This window comes from Equus przewalskii, chromosome 24 (assembly GCF_037783145.1).
Source record: "Equus przewalskii isolate Varuska chromosome 24, EquPr2, whole genome shotgun sequence".
Lineage (NCBI taxonomy): Eukaryota > Metazoa > Chordata > Mammalia > Perissodactyla > Equidae > Equus > Equus przewalskii.
This window is the reverse complement of record NC_091854.1, coordinates 19,500,414-19,521,533: the sequence shown is the minus strand read 5'-3', so window position 1 is coordinate 19,521,533 and position 21,120 is coordinate 19,500,414. Positions and strand designations below refer to the sequence as shown.

The following is a 21,120-nucleotide window of genomic DNA, read 5'->3' as shown; positions in this document are numbered from 1 at the left end:
TATTACCCACTGTGCTCTGCTTGAGACTGCTCCTCCTCTATCACAATTTTCCGAAATCTTCCCATGCTTCTCTGCTGGAGTCAGCTTCAATGTCTTTACCTCTAGCAGCCTATAAAGCAGTGGACGCTGATGAGAAAAACAAAAGGGAATTTGGTAAGAGGTCTTCTTCACTGAACATGGAAAAGGGAAATGGAACTGCTCAGCCTTGAAGATTCATTGTGACCAGGGCAGGAAGCCACCGTTGGATTGCTTTAGCAGCAGACTGCAGTATGTAACTCAGCTTCCTGAAGATCGCTACTCTGACGTTTTACTCCTTTTTCACAGCAGAGCTACATTCTCACATCTAGCACTTCCCAGCATTTTCATCGCAGGAAGCTTTTTTCCACTACCCAAATGCCCTCTCCCCACAGTGAGACAAGACCATCCCTCAAATTCTTAGCTCCTCAGAAAGAAAGTCTTTCTAGATGTGTAAACGGAGGAGGCTTTGAAGGAAAGAGCTCCATCATTTCATGCAGTTTATCACTTGGCTCCTGGGATGACTCACTCTTTTGGCTTTTCTTTGCTTTTCTGGCCACATTTCCTTAGTCTTTGTGGTTGGAGCCTTTTAATAATTATGTCCTCTGAATGTTGGGGGAGAGGCAGGCCTTGGTCCATAGGATGGGTCTGATTAGTTGAAATTCACTTGTAGCTTTAAATACATCTATATGCTGATAACTCTCAAATTTAATGTCCAACCCTGACCTCCTTCTCTGCTCCTTGATCTCATATACCCAACTGCCTATATTATTTATGCACTTATGGATTTCAGTATAAGACAGAATACTTGGTTTCCTCTCAAGAAATTTTCTTTCAGTGTATTCATCTCAATAGATGGCTTCAGCATTTACCCAGTGCTCAAATCAAAAATCCTTGGAGTCATACTAAGTTCTACCTTTTCTTTCATCCGTGCCCCCTCCCCACTCCATCCAGTCCAGCAATAAGTTCTCTTGACTTTCTTTGATCCTTAAAGACATCCTGAACTGACCACTTTTCACTACTTCCACCACTATCACTCTGGTCTACCTGACCTCCATCTCTCACATGATATTGCAATGGCCTTCTGGCTCTCCTATACTCTTCCTCTTACCAGAGCGATCACTGACATCATTCTTGAAACCTCCCTGCCAAACTGGCCTCCTCTTGCAACGAACTGCCATCCAAGATTGTTTGTGTTTGCCTTTCTCTCTGCCTACAACGCCCTTCCTCTAGATGTTTCCATGGCACTCTCTCTCACTCCGTTAGGTCTCTTCTCCAGTGTCATCTCATCAGATAGACCTTCCCTGATCATGTGATCTAAAGTGACAGACATCTTCCCTCACCACTCCTTTTCCTCTTATTCGAATTTATTTTCCTCGTATTACTTTTCCCTGGATGACATTTGTCTTGATTGCCTGACTTCCAGAGAGGAACATAGCTTCATGAAAGCAAAACTTTACCTGTCTTGTTTACTGCTATCCCCCTAGTCTCCAGAACAGTGGAAGCACATATTCAATAAATATTTAGTGAAAGAAAGAATCAATGAAATAAATATAGTTTACAACACAAATAGGAAGCTTCTCTTGCATAGCTAGAGATACTGGAGTTAGATAACTAATGACTTTGGGAAAGAAGCTTCTATTCAAGTGGAAGGTCAGTGATCTTTTCAATGTTATTTTTACACTTTAATTTTCATATTAATGAAATATGTTACTTAAATATATTTATATATGTCGTTGCTCTTGAACAGTGGCCAGGCAGTTTAATGGTATTACAAACTTCCTTACAATACAGGGGAAAACAGGATAATATATTGTTTGGAAACTTTGGTCTTTATTTTTAACAGAGTAGTAAAGTGTAGTTGAGATACATTAAATTTCACGTGTTGAAAGTATACAATTTGATCGGTTTTGACAAATGTAGGTACCTGTGAAACCATCCCTCTATCTTCATTTAGATTACAGTTCAAATTTTGGCTCTGCAATTTATTAGCAGAGTGATCTTCAGCAAATTATTTAACTCCAAAATTCTGTTTATTTATGTGATAATTGGAGATAATATTGGTATCTTTCTCGTAAGGTTATTGAAATGAATAAATGAGATACATGGAAAGAGCCTGGCAAATAGTAAGCATATAATAACTTCTGGTATTTTTTTATCTAGGTAAGTAATACCCCAAAGCTGCTTCAATATTTTTATTTGATGTTGCCATTGTTTTTTAATAATATCAAAAACTTAAATGCCTTTTTGGGCCAGGCAGGTAATTGAAATTTGTCAGAACCAGGAATAGGGGATTCGTGAGGGACAATTGGGGACTGAAGAGTGGATGCCTAATGATATAAAAGCATTCAAATTTAAAATTCAAGAAAAAGAAAAAGAATTGTGTCAACTCTACAAGACAAATCTACGAGTTGCGTTCAGCCTATTGGACACAAGCAATGCGAAGTCAGAGAAGGGGTTTTAGTGTGAAATCGACATGATTGAGTTTATATTTTAGAAGTGAAGTTGATTCTGGCTGTGTTAAGGAGCATCAGTTGGAGAGGGGGCAGGCGAAAAAGCAGAGGGACCAGTTAGGAGATGATTTTAACAACCTACGTAAGGAAATATGTTGGTTTAGAATAAATTGATAGCAGAGATCAGGAGAAATGGATGAATTTGAGATGTGTTCTGGAGTTAGAATAGACAGTGCTTTTCTGTATGTCCATATATAGACACTGATTGAATTTTCCTTAAAGAAATGTCTTTTAAAGAGTCACTTAAAAAAACGTAGTGAGCTGTTAGGTTTTCTTTCTTCTAACTTTTTTTTTTTTTTTTTTTTAAAGATTTTATTTTTTCATTTTTCTCCCCAAAGCCCCCCGGTACATAGTTGTGTATTCTTCGTTGTGGGTTCTTCTAGTTGTGACATGTGGGACGCTGCCTCAGCGTGGTCCGACGAGCAGTGCCATGTCCGCGCCCAGGATTCGAACTAACGAAACACTGGGCCGCCTGCAGCGGAACGCGCGAACTTAACCACTCGGCCACGGGGCCAGCCCCAACTTTCTTCTAACTTTAATTCCTTGTTTCTTCCAATAATATTTTTGTATGATTTTACTGTTTAACATTGTGGAATCTAAAAAACAAAACAAGTGAACAAACAGAAACAGACTCAGACACAGAACGCAAACTGGTGGTTGTCAGAGGACAGCGGGGTGGGGAGTTTGTTGAAATAGGAGAAGGCTATTAAGAGGTGCAAACTTCCAGTTATACAAGAAATAAGTCACTGGGATATAATACAGAGTGTAAGGAATATAGTCATAATATTGTAATAACTTTCTATGGTTATAAATGTATATAAATATCAAATCACTATGATGTACACCTGAAACTAACATAATCTTGTATGCCAACTACACTTCAGTTAAAAACAATAAAATAGCCGGATAAGTTTACGGTCCCCGGGAATTTGGCACACTGCTAGTGGGCGGGGCTGCACTTAGTTTCAGTTTCCTTTTCTCAGAATCTCTGAAGCCTCGAGGTTGCTGAAGAATTTTCTGCTCCTACTTTGATGCCTGCCTAGCTGTCCAGAGAGAGCAGCTGCTCTCAGCTTCAGCCCTTGTGCAGATCCTACAAACAGGTAAACGACTTGCTCCTTTCTGCTTTTCCTAGCCACTAGCAAACAACAGTCTTTAAAAAAATTTTTTTTAAAAATAATCATTTAGAAAGAAAAACTAGCTAATGATTTTTCTTGCTAGGTATTCACCCTCTATTTACTCATTTCGTGTGTAATGGAAATAAGAGGCATAAATACAAGCTTTGAGACAGTACATATTATCTGTTTTTCAATATTTAATGGAAAATGTATTTTATTTTCCACTAGATTGAGAAGTATGGCAGTGACAACTTGTTTGACATGGATGCAAGAGAAGATTCTGCAAAATCATTTTGGAGGAAAGTTTAACCTTCTCTATAAAGCTAGTGTCCATAAATTTTCCCTTGAACATTTGCTCCAGGTATGCAGTAATCAAGGACCTACTGTGACAGTGATTTATAGTAAAGATCATGTTACTGGGGCATTTATGCAGGAGGGTTACCAGGAAGGAAAGACAAGTTTCATTACCCTTTTTGCCTTACAAGAGACTAAAATTCTGGAATGTAAAATGAAACTCTGTGTACCATCTATGTTGTTTGTTACATGGACTGGATGGCACCGGCAAAAGAAATATGAATTTGGCATTGATCTAACGGGAAGAAAGTTGCATATAAGTGCAAATACAAGTAAAGAACTTGGATTACTTCAATGTGAAAGTATCTCCTTTGAGGAATGTGAAGTTTTTCAATGTGAAGGTAGGTTTAACCAGACAGGTCTATGCTATAGAGTTCTCGCTTGCATGTTTGGAGGGTTAAAGCTGACTCATCTCTGAAGGAAAAACGTCTCTTACACTTGTTCTTTTCTCCAGTTGGCCCAGACAGAACCTGGCCACCAACTGTTTGCTAAGACACAATCACAGTCAAAAGTAGTATATACAGAGTTTTCTGGAATGTGTTTGTGTGGGGAAAGGAGAAGGGGAGGAGAAGGAAGGGTGGAAGGAGAAGAGAGAAGGAGAGAAGAAAACTTGAAGACTATGAGACTCTCTTGCAGAGAAACCAGAGCTTGACGTTCACTTGATTGGTACGGGGTCCTTTCTGATGCAGTTTCCCTTTGTATCCTTTATATCAAAAGACTAAAACTAATTTACTTATTTTCCTACTAAAGAGCATTTAAATTGTTTCCAATGTTGCTGTTGTAAGCAATGCTCCTGAAATATCTGTATACCTATAATTGTGCACAAAAATACTTCCTTATAGTAACTTTCTGGCGGTGGAACTGCTGTTTGCGGATTGCGTACATTTGCATTTTGAAAGACACATTTCAAAAGCTTCCAGTGTCTAATTCTATCCCCAAGAGTGGTATAGAAATGTTATTTCCCTGTATCCTTGCCAATCTTTGATATTCTCAATATTTAGAATGTTTGCCAATTTGATGGTCAAAAGATGATTTCTCCTTTTTTTTTTTTACACATTCCTGATAACTAAGAAGTCTATGTGTATTGGCCATTTACTTTTTTCTATGAAACACTTGTTTATATCTATCCATTTAAAAGAAGAGCTTCTGGGAATAATATTCCTTGAGTATTTGCATATTGCAAACTAATTGTTTGTGGTCTTTATACTTAAAGGACTATAAGAGTACACAATTCTTGGATCACATTTGTTTTGGGGGGGATGTTGTAATGTTTCCACAGCATTGATGTTGCTGTGAAAAACTGAAGGCCAGATTCACTTATTTTGGCTCATATCAACATTAATTACTACTTTCTATTTTTTAACTTTATGTAAGTGGAACCATACCAAAGTATGTGCTCTTATGTGTCTGGCCTCTTTCATTCACTATTATGTTTGAGAGATTGAGCTAATACAAGAGATTGGATTATAAAATCAGATCTCTACAAATCAGACATCTTACCCAGTATCGAGTATTACTAATAACTTCAAGGATAAAGGCAATCAAAAGTCTCAAAGAAGACAGAAAGTGTTCTAGGATATTCTGTGAGGCTCCTATATCCCTTCTTCTCATATTAGACATATGCTTTCTGGCTAAGAACAACAGATGGGTTTTTAAATGAAGTTTGTGGGCCACCTGACATATGGAAGAGTGGTTAGGTTATGGAACATTTATATGCTAGTGCCATGGACTGAATTGTGTCTGCCTCAAATTCCTATGTTGAAGTCCTAACCCCCCATGTGTCCTTCCTTGGAGATGAGGCCTCTAAAGAACTAATTTAGGTAAACAAGGTCATAAGAGTGAGGCCTTAATTCAACAGGATTCAGTGTCCATATAAGAAGGGACCCAAGAGAGGTCTTTCTTTCTCCCCACAAACACACAAAAAGAGGTCATGTGAGCACACAGCAAGATGGCGGCTACCTACAAGCCAAGAGAAGAGGCCTCAGAGTGAAACCTCCCTTGCCAGCACCTTGATCTTGGACTTCTTAGTCTCCAGAACTGTGAGAAATAAATTTCTGTTGTTTAAGCCCCCCAGTCCATGATATTTTGTATGGCAGCCTGAGCAAACTAAGACAATCAGCTTACATGACATTTCCCAGGAAGATGTGCCTCATAAATCCATAAAATCTGGATTTATTTATTGTAAGTAATTCTTAGCCAGGAACATCCTAATAGGGACGTTCAAGAGATAAATACTTTCCTTGCAGCAAACATCATTAGTCTATTTAGCAGGAGGTAAGAGTATTAGCATATTTATAAGGAAATTAGGCTGGGTCACTTTTCTTTCTTTCCCTGAAAGTTTTACCTGGTGAAGTGAGTGACTGCATCACAGGACAGCAGTTGTAAATCTTACCTCCCCAGTGATTCATCCACATTATTATAAGTAGCAGTTATTTATTCCCTTTCATTTTCATATAGTATTCCATTGTAATGACTCTATCATGCTTTTTTAAAAAAAATCAAGTCACTGTTGGTGGACATTTGGGTTTTCCAGTTTGGGGCTATTACAAATAATACTGCTATAAACATTCTTGTACATGTCTTTTGGTTCATGCATATACATATTTTTCAAAGAATATGAGTATGAAATTTCTGGGTCATCTAGTATGTGTATGTTCAACTTCAGTGGATGCTGACAAAGTTTTCCAACATAATCACATACCAATTGTACTACCACAAGCAGTGAATGAGAGTTTCCATCACTCTAAATCTTTCCCAAAACTTTTTATTACTGGTTTTACAATATGTAACCATTCTGGTATGTGAGCTGTGGTATGACATTTTGAGAATTTGGTTTTCTTTGATTAGACTAGCTGGTAATTTATCTATTTTACATTTTAAACCAATCAGCTACTATATTAATTTATACTTTTTTCCAATTTATAAGATTTGTCTTTGTATTTTTGTTAATTCCTTCTTACGTTTCTAAGTTTGTTCCTTTATTGTTTTCTGTTCCTATTTTCTATTTTCAAAGCTTTCTTTCCTGTTATTAGTGAAATATACTTTTATCACAAGGTTGCTATAGAGTGTTTATATTGTTGTTATTTTCTCTGTATTTACAATTGTGATTTTTTAATTTCCTTTTGTGTATTAAAGTCCTTTAAGAGAGTGCTTCACAAAATCCCCAAAGGTTGCATTTTTCTTTGTTTACACTTGTTCTTTTCTAGTTTTATTATACAGTAGTAATTGACTGCAGCCTTCACTATTTCTACTTTTGGTAATTTAAAGAAGTTTTCTTTGTAACCATGCATTGAGTCATCTTTGTAAATGTTCCACACAATATTCTTCTTTTTTAGTTTAGCTAACTGCCAGCATCACTGCACCGAATCCTTTCAGTTTTAAATTCACCATAAAAGAGTATTTCTTCCCAAGAAACAAAAGAATTCTGAGCCTGAATTTCATTGGTTCAAATGAAGTTCTCAGCCCACCCCTGGATCACTCACTGTGCTCTGATTGGCTGGGTACGAGTCCTACATTCTCATCTGGAGCCAAGAAGAAAATCAATTGGACTGAAAGTTCCAGGAGCCCCATTTCTTGGTAGCAGATTTTGGAGAAAATCTGGTGCCTATGGATTTTTCGTTTGTGTGTCTCTGCATATTATCCCTTTTTGACCTATTGGGCTGTGGAGGGAAAATAATCTTAGAGTATTCCCAGTCTTTCCATGGCCTGTCCATGCCTCTATGCCTTGCTTCTCTGATTCAGAAAAGTCCCCAGCCCTCATCTCCCGTATTGGAGTGAGCCATGCACGACTTCTGAGTTATTGGGTGAGAAAAAGTCTGCCGACACTATAGTCTTGAAGTGCCCACCTTGCCTCTAGCTCTTGACTCTTCAAATGAGATGATGCTAAGGAGATTTGTCACAATTTTTGCCACTTGGTTTTCATTATACTGCACTGTTCTCCTGGAAAGACTATTTTGGTATTTTTCCCTAGTGAGTTCATTGACATTCATTCAGTCAGCCATTCAACAACTTGCAATCTTCATTATTATTTGATTATTTTCCTAGATATATTGAACAAAAGGAAGATGGAAGAGGTCACTGAGTAAGTCAATGTTTTTAAAGTTCTATTGTTCTGTTCATTATCTTAGACTTATTCGATTACAAATTCTGTTCAATAAAATTGGTAGCACAAATTATAACAGATAACTTGTGGATCATGAGGAAGAAAGTATAACTATACCTATAATCATAAAACAATTTGGTAATGGTAATGTTAAAACAAAAAGAATACTGAGAAGGGTGAAGACATTTCTAATATTTTATATACTTGAAGGAAAATAATTCTTTGGCTGCCTGTCTACATTTTTGCTTAGAATTCTTGCATTGACAGCTTTAACTACTTTAGGAAATTGCTGTGGAAGGGATGGTTGGCAGGTGGAAAATACCTATCTTGAGTTTCAAGAACATGTTAGAAATGGTCTACTTCCATAAACTTCAAAAGTCACACGTTTGCTGTGGTTTTTGAAGTCTATTACTGATAATTCGTCTTCATGTTTAGCATAGTTGATATTTATTCCTAGGTTTATATGATCTGGTTACTTAAATCTGAAAGGTTTTGTGTCTGATTGGCTTTAGTTAAAAGTGTTATTTTTACTTTTCCTTCTTTTACAATAGGATTTGAGGTAGGATGGTTTCACATCTTTTGTACAAGAAGGTAAACTACTAATCAAAAATAAATAATGATAGATAAGAAAAGAAAATGAATTATAGGAAAATTTATGATAAAGTCTTGTGACATAATCTCAGTCAACTGTTAAAATTGTCTCGTCTAAACAGGCTCAGGGAGAGTTTATGGTCTTCCATGAGAACTTATAAGCCGTATGGAGACCTGGTTCACCAAATACGAATTCTTTTGTTGGGTCCGATTGGAGCTGGGAAGTCTAGCTTTGTCAACTCAGTGAAGTCTGTTTTCCAAGGCCGTGTAGTGCACCAGGCTTTGGTGGGCTCTGATACAACCGGGATATCTCAGAAGGTGAGTCTGTTCTAGGTAACTCAGCCTTCGCTTCTTTGTTCGAGTTAATTAGATTTGAAAAGTCTTTTGCTGGTAAACTTCATTATATATAGACTTCATCTCAATTTACAGTTTTCAAAAAAATAAACTCTTAAACTTACTTTTTTCTCCTCTGTAGTACAGGACGTATTCCATTAAGGATGAGAAGGATGGCAACTCCTTGCCATTTATTCTCTGTGATTCCCTGGGGCTGGGTGAGGGAGAAGAAGGGCTTTGCATGGATGACGTACCCCAGATCTTAAAAGGCCATGTTTCTGACAGATACCAGGTATGATTTGGTTAACCATTGAAAAGTTATAACAGATAATTAAAATGTTTATTTCCGCCCACTATCGACATCAGGCTCTAGTTCAGCGATTCAGTATTTATTTTCTTAAACTATACTTGTTTAAAATTCTTTGTTCCTTTCTGATATTTTATTTTCCAAAGAGTTAAAACACCTGAAGGACTCTTACATCATTGGCGTCATAACAACTCTGAATGTTAAAACACACTCAATTGCCTTTGGCTATGTGAAACAAACTATCAACTTATTCAAATAGACAGTTTTTCTTATGTAACAGGAAGCATGAAAGTAAATAGCTTTGGGCCAATGTGGTAGCTCTCTGAGGTTATTAATTTCAAGGGTCCTCCTGTTGTTCTGTTCTGAGATCCTCAGCATGGGATGATAAAGATTAAATGTTTGTGTCCCTCCAAAATTCATATATTGAAGCCCTAATCCCCAATGTGATGGCATAGGAGGTGGGGCCTTTGGGAGGTGATGAGGTCAGGAGAGTGAAGCCCTCGTGAATGGGATTAGCGGCCTTGTGAGAAAAGCACAAGGAGGTGATCGCTTTTTCAGCCATATGAGGACATAGAAAGAACATGGCTGTCTACATATCAGGAAGAGGTCCCTCACCAGTCACCAAATCTCTCAGCGCTTGATCTGGGACTTCCTAGCCTCCAGAACTCTGAGTGATAAATGCTTATTGTGAAAGCCACTCAATATGGTAATTCAGTATAGCAGTCCAAGCTGACTAAGACATGTGGCTTTTGTCTCCACGCTCTCAAGATGTTCACGCTGAGCACTGTCAGTGTTCCAGGCAAGAGGAAGGGGGAGATTAAAAAGAAGAGCCACTTTAGTCTATCCTTTTTTTGACTTTCTATTCTTTTTTGTAAACAATTTAGATCTTGAATTAATCATTAGCTTACCTTATTTTAAATGAATAGTCAAATACGCCAACATCTTTCACTGAATTTCTTTTGAAACTGCTCCTTACCAAATATAGGGAATGTTTTTTGTATCTTCTAGTTTGTTCTATTGATGTATTGATCAATACCTTTATGATATTGCTTTCATTACCATATTGTTCAATTGTTTTAATTACCATAGCAATTAATTATGTCTTGATAACTCTCTGGACAAGTCATATTCATTATTCATTTCTCACATTTGTTTTTTTTTTTTGTTGACCATTTTCACACATTTACTTTTCCAAGTGAGTTTGTTTGTGCTTGATTTGTTTGTTTGTGTTTGATTTGTTGATGCTTTGATTGAAATTACCTTAAAATTTTGTATTTAGAGTTGATTTACATCTTTACACATCTAGTGTTCCTATCCAGAAACACAACATTTTTTTTCTATTCAGGCAAGTTTCTTTCATTCCTCAGTATAGAGTTATTTGTAGAATTAGTTAAGTTTATTTTATTTCTTTTTTCTTTTTTTTGTGAGGGATATTGACCCTGAGCTAAGATCTGTTACCAATATTCTTTTTTTTGCTTGAGGAAGATTGTTGCTGAGCTAACATCTGTGTCAATCTCCCACCACTTTACGTGGGATGCTGCCACAGCATGGCTCAATGAGCAGTGCCAGGTCTGTGCCCTGGATCCGAACCTGTGAACCCCAGGCTGCTGAAGCAGAGTGTGCAAACTTAACCACTATGCCACTAGGCTGGCCATAGCTTTATTTTTAAATATACTTTTTTTTTTTTTTAAAAAAAACCCTTTATTATAGAGAATTTTAAACTTGTACAAAAGTAGACAAAATAATTTAATGAATTTTCATTTACTCAGCTTCAAAATTTTTGACTCATAGCCAGTTTTGTTTCATCTATATATATCGGCTTTCTCCTCTCCTGTATTATTTGGGAACAAATTTAAGTCATAACATCTCATCCATAAATGACTAAACATTTATATACATAGGGACATATGTATCTTTTAATAAACACAGCCATACTGTTACCTCATCTAAAATTAATAATTGTCCCTTAATTTATCAAATGTCACTCAATATTCAACTTTCTAATTGTCTTATAAGCAGGTTAGAAACATCTTTTTTCAGCAGTTTGTTTGAAAAATAGTTCAAGTAAATTTATTTGGCCTTTTTTTTTGCTTGGGGAAGATTAGCCCTGAGCTACCATCTGTGCCAATCTTCCTCTATTTTGTATGTGGGTTGTTGCTACAGCATGGCTGATGAGTGGTGTAGGTCCAGGCCTGGGATCTGAACCTGCAAACCCAGGTCACTGAAGTGGAGCACGTAGAATCTAACCACTAGGCAACCAGGCCAGCCCTATTTAGTCTCTCTTAACCTGTACATTCTGCCTCTATCTCTTTTGGCATTTCTCCTTGCAATTTGTTTTTAAGAAATCTGGTTGTTTGTTCTGTAGACTTCCCCATAGTCTGATCTTTGTTGTTTGCATCTGTTGATGTAGTTTTCCATGTATCCTGAAAAATCGATCGTTGACTCTAGAGGCATGTTCAGACTCAGCTTCTGCTTCATAGATGGCACTCTGTTCTTCCATGAGGAGGCACACAATTTTGAATTTTCTTGCTTTTTTAATATTAGTGTTCATTAATGTTCAATACTGCACCCATTTATTTATTAGAGTGTGAAAATAGTGATATTCTATCTCTATCATTCCTTCATTTCACATATGAAAGAGAAACTTCCCCTTATGCACATTTGATTACTTAGTGGTACAGTTGATATATGAAAAACAGGATGTATGCTTGATTTTTTTTCCTTTTTTATGAATTTTTGAAATAATAACTTGGTTTCTTTGTATCTGCCAGTAATGACTAGTGATTATTTCATTATCATTATGAACTCATGAATTGAACATAGTTGATGTGTTTCAATCTGTTGTAATTTTTCTCCATGCCATTGTCAAATGTAACATCTTTGACCAGAGGGAACCTCTGCAATTTGGATCTTGAATCCTTTTGACATGAATCTAAACATCTCCTATATTCTTTGATTTCTGGTATGACTAGATATCCAAGCCACGTCTTGTATGTTTGCAGCCCCAGATTTTGAATCAGTTATTTCTCTAAGAAGTCTTGGTTTGGGTTCATAGCATTGTTCATTGCTACTTGGTTGCTCATTGGTTTTTGCCCTTTTCAGTGGACAGAGCTAAAAAAGATATGTTTTTATGGTAAAATATGTTGTAAATTCATTCAGAAACTCCTCATTCAAATTCAAGCCTAGACAGTTTTTGCTTAGTCTCTTCTGTCTTGCATCTGTGTCTGCTTTCTCCCAAATAGAGAATCTGTGTTTTCAAGAGATGACAGAATATCGTGTAACAACTCATTTGTTTTATTTCACATAATATTCACTGTAATTTCAGAATAAAAGCTTGAATGCTACTGTGAACTATCTAATCATAATCATATTTAATATCAATAATCACAATCAAAATTATAAACGATTCAAAAATTTTAGCAGATTTTTTATATGGTCTTTAGGGTGTCTCAAGCAGTAAGAGTATACAAATTACTGTGTTTTAAAGTCAATCAGAAATGATTTTTCTCTGCATAGTTATGACCTCAACTGGATGTGAAAGTTCACTTGTTTAATTTAATTTAGGAATTCCTTTTTAAATTTAATCTTGTTTTATATTTATAATTTATATAGTTCTAAAGCCAAATCTACAAAAAAGGGTGTATTCAAAGAATTCATCTTCTCTCTGTGTCCCTTCAAACACATTTCTCCTCTCTTTCTATAAGTAACCATATAAAAATGTATGGTTTTCTTCCTTTTTTTAATATATAAGAAAATACTTATAGATTTGTGGTTCTGCCTTTCTTGGAGCAGTGAAAGAATACTATATGTTATTGAGCTATCAGAATTTTGCCACTACAAATAGTCCTGAAGTTACTGGCTTTGTACAAATATCATTTCATGTTTTCGCGAGTGTATCTGTGGGACAAACGCCCAGCAGAGGGATTGCTAGTTCAAGAGTAACAGCATCTCATTTTGAACCACTTTTTCTCTTTGTGTTCTGCCTGATGATACCAGATTTCTGTCTGAGTGCTCTCACCTCTACCTTTGCCCATGTTGCTTCTTCTATCTAGAGTTCTTTCTGCCGTATCTTTATCGCCTTTATCAGACTAACTCTCTCTATATTTTAGCTCTCAGATTGCATGTTCTCTTCTTGCGGAAGCTTTACCTGACTAGGTGAAAGGACTGCTGGCTTCTGCGTAATGACTTTGTTCTCTACCAGATTGTTAGCCTCATAATATTAGCGACTTGTCTCTTTTGTTCACTGTGTCATTCACTATCATGGTGCCCAGTACATAGTATGTACTGATAAATATTCACTGAATTAATATGTTTCTTTTTGTTTACCTTACAGTTTAACCCCATGAAACCAATCACACCAGGTCATGATAACTATGTTGACTCCCCATTGCTGAAAGACAGAATTCATTGTGCAGCATTTGTGTTCAATGTCAACTGTATTGAATACCTCTCTGATGAGATGGTGGCAAAGATCAGAAGAGTTCGAAGGAAGCTGATAGAGTGTGGTGAGTCTCCTTTCACTTTACTACTATGGGAAATTGATTAGACCATATTGTAGAATGGTTTTGGACAGGATGAAGAATTTAAGAAATTACGTATGTGAATCTTCTTTGGTCCATCAGCACGGTTCAATCAAATCAAGTACTCACTAGCTGTATGACTTTGTGCAAGTGACTAAAGGCTTTGGAGAAGGTAAACAAGATTAGGAAATTAGGGTGTCCCATGCTGGCTTTTCTTGGCTTTATTATCCGCTCTGTTTGGCCAAGAGCTAGTTTATCACAACTTTGATTAAGTTAGAGGCAGGGAGTGGTTGACTTACCTGCTGATTGAAATTGAAAATCTCTCAAGGGTGGTGTGCAGGGAGGTCTCGCCAATATTGTGACATAGGAGCAGTTTATTTGTGATGCTTTGACACATCCTATCTCTTTGAGTCCCCTTCTGCTCCATCTTGTTTACTAGAACCCTTTGATCTTTTCTCTAGTCTCCACAAAACCACAACTGTTTGTATAAGATATGAAATCAATCAACAATATTGTAGCATAAGTTTTAGTTACCTTTTCCAAGAAGTGGTTTCACTTGAAGCCTCATTTTTACCATGGAAGGCAATGAAGGGAATTTTCTATGTTAGAATTCTAGATATTAATGGGTAGTCCAGGGGAACATTTTGTGGGGGCTGGGGGACCTTCCCACATCTCTGAAATTTTTTCGTAGATAGCCTATTGCATAACTGATAGCTGATTAACTAAAAAATGCTGATGCTGTCTATAATAATAAAAGCAATATATATCTGTTTGCCATAGGTTTGGTACATTTGGTTTTGCTCACTCATGTGGATAGCATGGATCTGATTACAAAAGATGACCTTATAGACATATACAGATGTCCGCCTGTGAAGTCCCAGGTAAAGAATGACGCCCTTTGTAAACATTTTCTGGGGCATGCCACTATAATCACATGATATTACTGTGCATAAAAATAAAAAGAGACACTTACTGAATTTAAGAAGAATTGAAACAATTGCTTGGATAATTCAGACTCACTTCCCAAGTTTTAAAAATTAAATATATATTTATCTTTACACCGATACAGATAATTCCATTCATTACAATTCAATTCAATTAAGTTCAAGAAATATTTATTGATTACCTTTAACGATCGAGCCAGTGTGATAACCTCTAATCAGATACACAGATAATTAAAACAATTCCCCTGCACTGGAAAGCTTACAATTTTATAGGTGGAGGTGAGGGGATGGGGGAGTGGGATAAGAAAAAGTTGAAAAAGTAATATGATATGATTGAATATGATAAATATCATGAAAAGACTGAAAATAAAATGCTTTGAAAGTTTAGAGGAGGAAAATATTGTGTTAAAGGCAATAGGGGAAAATTTCATTACTGAGATGGCACTAGGAAATGGCTCTCAAGGAGCCAGAGTATTTCAGAAAGTGAAGAAACAAAAAGGGGGAAAAATTCAGGCCGTGGGGACAGCATCAGTCAATACATCAACGCAGGAGAGGGCAGTGTGTATGGGAAGCATGGAGCTGTTCAGTTTAGTGGAGGGCTGAATCCTTGCGGGGGGAGATGAAGTGAGAAGGTTACCTTGGCATGAGGAGACTTAATAAGATGCATTATGGGGAATCATAGCAATTTTTTGAAAGAGTAGTGATATGACCAAAGTTAAGCTTCACAAAAATTAATCTGCCACATGTATGCAGAATAGATTGCAGTCAAAAAGAACCCAGAGGTGGGATCATCAGTTGGAAGGATGTGATGATAGCTGATATTTGTTGAGCACTAAATATGAGATAGCTTTTCTTATTCAATGCTTATAACAACTCTATGGGATGGGTACAGTCATCACCACATTTTATAGACGATAAAACGAAAACACACGGAGTAAAGCATTTGCCAATGTTTATTGACAGTGCTAAGAGGGGACAGAGCCCTATTTGGAACCCAGGAAGTCTAGCTTCTCAGATAAACTAGTCTAAGCTAGAATTAAACATCAACGTTAAACTAGTCTAGTAAAATCGACTTATCCTGAGAATAACTTTTAAAAGGAAACTGAAGGAGATTATGGACTTTGGTGTAATGGTATTAAAAATGCTTTGATTTCAAAGTAGTTTATATAGAACTATTAGTTACCTTTTATTTCTAATTCATGTTGAATCTATTACATGTATTCTAAATGAAAATTAGCAGTGATATTAGAGCTTGATTTGTGAGGTTCTTTAAGAAAGTACTTAATTGGGCCAGATCTCTATCTCCATTTTTCCCAACAAGAAAAGTATTGGCAAGCTCCTACTTTTTTGTTACTGCTTTCATAGTTTATATTGGCATAAAATAGTATTTTTAACTCTCGAGATTTCTGAGTTTTAATTTCTGTATTGCAGCTGGAGGCCGTTCACAAAGCACTTGGATTTCCTCTTTCTGACATTTTGCTGGTTAGTAATTATACTTCTGAGTGGGAGCTGGACCCTCTAAAGGACAAGCTGATCCTCTTTGCACTGAGACATATGCTGTGGGCAGCAGATGACTTCCTGGAGGATTTGCCTCTTGAAGAAACAAGGGAGATGCTTTTGGCGGTGTAGAAACTTGAAGGCATCAGCTCCGTGGCTACTTCCCGCTTGAATCTATTGGGTACGTGGCAGTTCTCTGTCTCTGTAAGTTGTTGCCGTGTGAATAGTCCTGCCCTTTAAGCCAATGGCTGGATGCATTTTTTCCCTTGACATTTCCTGATTCCTTACCCCTATGGTAGATTCTAGGGCATCTGTACTACTTCTCTTCCCTCTTGACTTGTTTTAAAATGAAGTTTTTGAAATGATCCACTTCTGCCATTCCCACTGTCTGAACATCGCAAGCGTATCCTTGCTCCCTTCCCTCAAAATGTGCTTCTTTGCTTGGGATCTAGAACTGGATTGGATCAGCATTTTTCCTGATCAGATGTGATCTTTGATTATTTGCCCTTCCTTGGGACCTCATGCTTTTACCTTTTTTGATTTGACTGTTTTGACAGCTATCCCTCCTCAGGCTCCCTCTTAATGCAGTGTGGGAAGCTCTCATACTACCAGTTTTGCTTTCCTGATTCTGCTCTCTTGGTTTCTCCATTTCTTCTGTTCCTCGTGATACATGCACTCCCAAAGTCAGGGCTGGCTCAGACCTCTGTAGCCCAATGTTCATCTTCCCTCTGGTTGCTTATCCCTAAATAATCCATTAAGAATATTTTGTTTATCTTTTCTCAGAGATTCCTGAGAAAGGAATTATCAAGTGCGCAAAAGAAGATAATAAATATGTGAACCCTTTGCATATTATTAATTTTTATCTCATCATAGAAGAGTGAAATTGAGAAATAAGGAAACAGGAAAAAGAGAAGTAGCTGAAACTGAAGGGGGATATTTTATTTATGTCTGCAGTGAAGATGCACATACAAAATTGTAATACCTATAAATAACTAGGAGCAGCAGGATTTGAAGTCACCTATTGTGAAAAAACAGTCATAATTTCTTTCGGACTTATGTTTTGTTTCTGTAAAAAATTAAAATTTCTTTTCATAATACTTGAGTCTAACTTGAGTGTGTATGTGTGATTTTGGAAAAAGTTTATTTTAATGTGAATTGCCAGCATCTTCTCATCTTTTTCTCCTTCATCTTAGTTTTGCATTTTTATTTTACTTCTGAAGTACTCGATTTTATTCTCTTTGGGTTCCCAGTTAATGTCGTATTCTTTAACCTTAAGCCATTTTTTTGTTTCATATTCTAACCCCTCTTCCAGGCTGTGGCAGTTAATATTAATGAATTCTTCAGGACTGAAAGTGAAAGGGGCTATAGTTTGATTAGTCTCTCAGTTATGACTATTTTAGATAGAAAGTGACAAAACTCCACCTGAACTACATGAATGAAAAAGAGGACTATAGTATTGGATCAAGTAATCAAATCACAGAAAAGGCTGGGATTGAGTTAAATTGGCTTCGGATATGGTTGAACCTAGGGATTCAAAAGCTGCTCAAAAACTATTATCTCTCTCTCTCTCACACACACACACACACACATACACAAACACGCACACACTCCTCTGGTTCCTTCTTTCTGCGTATTGCTGTCATTGTCTCAGGCTAACATTCTTGATAAACCTTAAACCATCTGAATTCAAGCTTCAAGCTTCCGTTCTTTCAGTCTTGTTGAGAATAAACAAGACTTTCCTTTACCACTTTCGTTGTGAAATACTCCAGAAAAAGACTGCAATTGATCTAGCTTGAGTCATATGCCTGCCCCCAAGTACAATCACTCTATCCCAAAGAGCGAGGAAATATGGTCAGCTCATCTTAGGTCATACTTGCCCAGGGAGAGTGATTTATTATTATTAGAAGATCATTAATCACGGACATGGCCACTCTTGGGTTAACTGATCTGGAGAGGCAGCATGACATATATCTTATAGATTTGAGAACTTTTGTATCTAATTCCTCATTTAGATTATAAGGTTTCATACAAAAAAATCTTATGAAGTCTAAAATTAAGTTAATTTAAAAAAAGCTACTTATTAAAGTACTGTAGACACACAAAAACTGCATGGTTCATAAATATATGGCTCAATACAGTTTACAAACTTAACAAATCTGTGAGACTAGAATTCAGATAAGAAACAGAAAATCACCTGCATCCTCGAAGTCCTTTTTGTGTCCCAGTCTAGTTATTATCTGGGATATCCACTATTTTGACTTCTAATTACATAGATTAGTCTTGTCTCTTTTTATCCCTCATATAAATAGTATTAGGCACTGTTACATTTTTAGGTCTGACTTTCATGTGATAATATATTTGTTTGATTCGTATCATTGCGCATAGATAAAGATAATTTATTCTCATCTATCTTACCATTTATGGGCATTTTGGTAGTTTAGTTATTACAAATAGTTCTACTGTAAACACTCCATTACATGCCTTTTGGAGAACATATGGAAACATTTCTGTTGGGTATATATTTAGGACTGAATTGCTGCGTAATAGAGTATTTTTAGTTTTATTTAAAAATTTAATATATTTTTAGCTTTAATAGATATTGCCAATCCTTCTTAAAGGGACTTTGAAAAATATTTAGTTCCACTTAAAAATTTAATGAATTATAGGGTCCACGATGGTGGCGTAGAAGACCCTGAATTCACCTCCTCTCATGGATACACTGAGTCTACACCTACATAGAGAGGAATTCCTCCTGAAGAAGAACTGAGGGCTGAATGAACAGCTTCTGCACAACAGGTGATAGAAGGGCCACACAGAGACTGATAGGAAAGATGGAGACATGGTATCAGTGAGAATCCCACCCCCAATGTGAAGACCTGCAGTAGGGAAGAATATCACTAAGGGGACTATGCGCAATCTTGTCCACATTGGAACACAGCAAAAAAATAGTGGTTTAAAGGGCACCTAGACTATACATGAAGGAAATCCATTTACTGACGTTAGGGCATTTGCCAAATGAGTAGAGAACTGCTGCAACTCTCTCCAGGGTTGGAGGCACTGGCAAGTGCTGATTTTTGTGTTTCTCCTTCACCTTGATAGTGTGGACAGGAGCATGGTCCAGGTGCTCCAGCTGGCCTGTCAAAGCCATCCACTGTACTCTGGGCCTCCGGCCCACACCAGCTCCAGCCATCCCCTCAAGGTGGCCCTGGTGCAGCATTTCCTGGGAGCTCCCAGCCTGCCCCAGCTCCAGCTCCAGCCACCCCATTTGGGTGGCTGTGGCATGGCACACTCCAGGCCTCCCCATCTATGCCCACTCCAATGCCAGCTGGCTTGTCAAGCCACCCAGTTCATGCAGTCTACACGTGGGATGCTCCTAAACAAGGCAACTCCTTCAAGATTGGGAGAGGTAGCTATTTCGTCTAATTCATAGAAAGTCAAACAAAATGAAGAGACAGAGGAATATGTTCCAAATGAAAGAACAAGATAAAACTCCAGGAAAAAAACCAATGAAACAGAGATAAGTAATTTGTCTGATAAAGAGTTCAAAGTCATGGTCATAAAGATGTTCACTTAACTAAGGAGAAGGTAGATGAACACAGTTAGAACTTCAAGAAAGAGTTAGAGAATATAAGAAAGAATCAGGGACTGGCCTGGTGGCATAGCAGTTAAGTTTGCAAGCTCTGCTTCAGCAGCCTGGGTTTGTAGGTTTGGATCCCAGGCACAGATCTAGCACTGCTTGTCAAGCTATGCTGTGGGGCATCCCACATAAAATAGAGGAATATTCACACAGATGTCAGCTCAGTGACAATCTTCCTTGAGCAAAAAGAGAAGGATTGGCAGCAAATGTTAGCTCAGGGCCAATCTTCCTCATAAAAAAAAGAAAGAAAATGAAAGAATCAATCAGAGCTGAAGAATACAATAAATGAAATGAAAATACACTAGGTGGAATCAATAGCAGATTACATGACACAGAAGATCGAATCAGTGATCTGGAAGACGGAATAGTGGAAATCACCCAATCAGAACAGCAAAACGAAAAAAAATTAAAAATGAGGATAGTTTACAGGACCTCTTGGACAACATCAAGCATACTGCCATTCACATTATGGAAGTCTCAGAAGGTGAAGAGAGTGAGAAAGGGGGAGAAAACTTACTTGAAGAAATAATCACTGAAAATGTCCCTAACCTGGGGAAGGAAACAGACGTCCAGGTTCAGGAAGCACAGAAAATCCCAAACAAGATGAGCCCAAAGAGATCCATATCAAGAAATATAATTAAAAAGCCAAAAGTTAAAGAGAAAATCTTAAAGGCAGCAAGAAAAAAATGATTAGTCACCTACAAGGGAAACTCCATAAGATCATCAGCAGATTTTTCAGCAGAAACTCTGCAGGTCAGAAAGGAGTGGCAGGATATATGTAAAGTGCTGAAAGAAGAATGCTTACAACCAAGAATACTGTACCTGGCAAGATTATCATTCAGAATGGAGGGAGAGATAAAGAGATTCCAAGACAAGTAAAACCTGAAGGAGTTCATCACTACTAAACTGGCCTTACAAGAAAAGTTAAAGGGATGTCTTTAAGCAGAAAAGAAAAAATCATAATTAGAAAAAAGAAAATATATGAAAGAAAAATATCTCACTGGTAAAGGCAAATATATGGTAAAGAGGGTGGATCATCCACTTAAAAAGCTAGTATTATGGTTAAAAGACAAAAACAGTAAAATCAACTATAACTACAATAAGTAGTTAAGGGATACACAGAATAAAAGGGTGTTTAAAATATGATGTCAAAAACATGTGTGGGGGGAGTAAAAATGTAGTGCTTTTAGAA

At 37.1% G+C, this 21,120-nt stretch overlaps 1 protein-coding gene across 6 annotated transcripts; it reads left to right on the top strand.

Annotated features, from left to right (window-relative positions):
• The first annotated feature begins 3,462 nt into the window (after window positions 1-3,462).
• On the top strand, window positions 3,463-17,388 carry IFI44 (interferon induced protein 44). 6 transcript variants are annotated; one of them, XM_070592812.1, is made up of 10 exons: window positions 3,507-3,628; window positions 3,872-4,004; window positions 4,212-4,338; window positions 8,042-8,078; window positions 8,813-9,008; window positions 9,166-9,315; window positions 13,664-13,835; window positions 14,631-14,731; window positions 16,226-16,472; window positions 17,075-17,388. In XM_070592812.1, exons 2-9 carry the CDS (start codon window positions 3,882-3,884, stop codon window positions 16,421-16,423), a joined length of 1,104 nt encoding a protein of 367 aa, XP_070448913.1. In that variant the 5' UTR covers window positions 3,507-3,628; window positions 3,872-3,881; the 3' UTR covers window positions 16,424-16,472; window positions 17,075-17,388. The 6 variants fall into 6 exon arrangements, with proteins under 6 accessions (XP_008520681.1, XP_008520682.1, XP_008520683.1 ...); XM_008522460.2 differs by having other exon boundaries at window positions 3,496-3,628; window positions 3,872-4,338; XM_070592811.1 differs by having other exon boundaries at window positions 3,497-3,628; window positions 16,226-17,388.
• The last annotated feature ends 3,732 nt before the right edge of the window (window positions 17,389-21,120 follow it).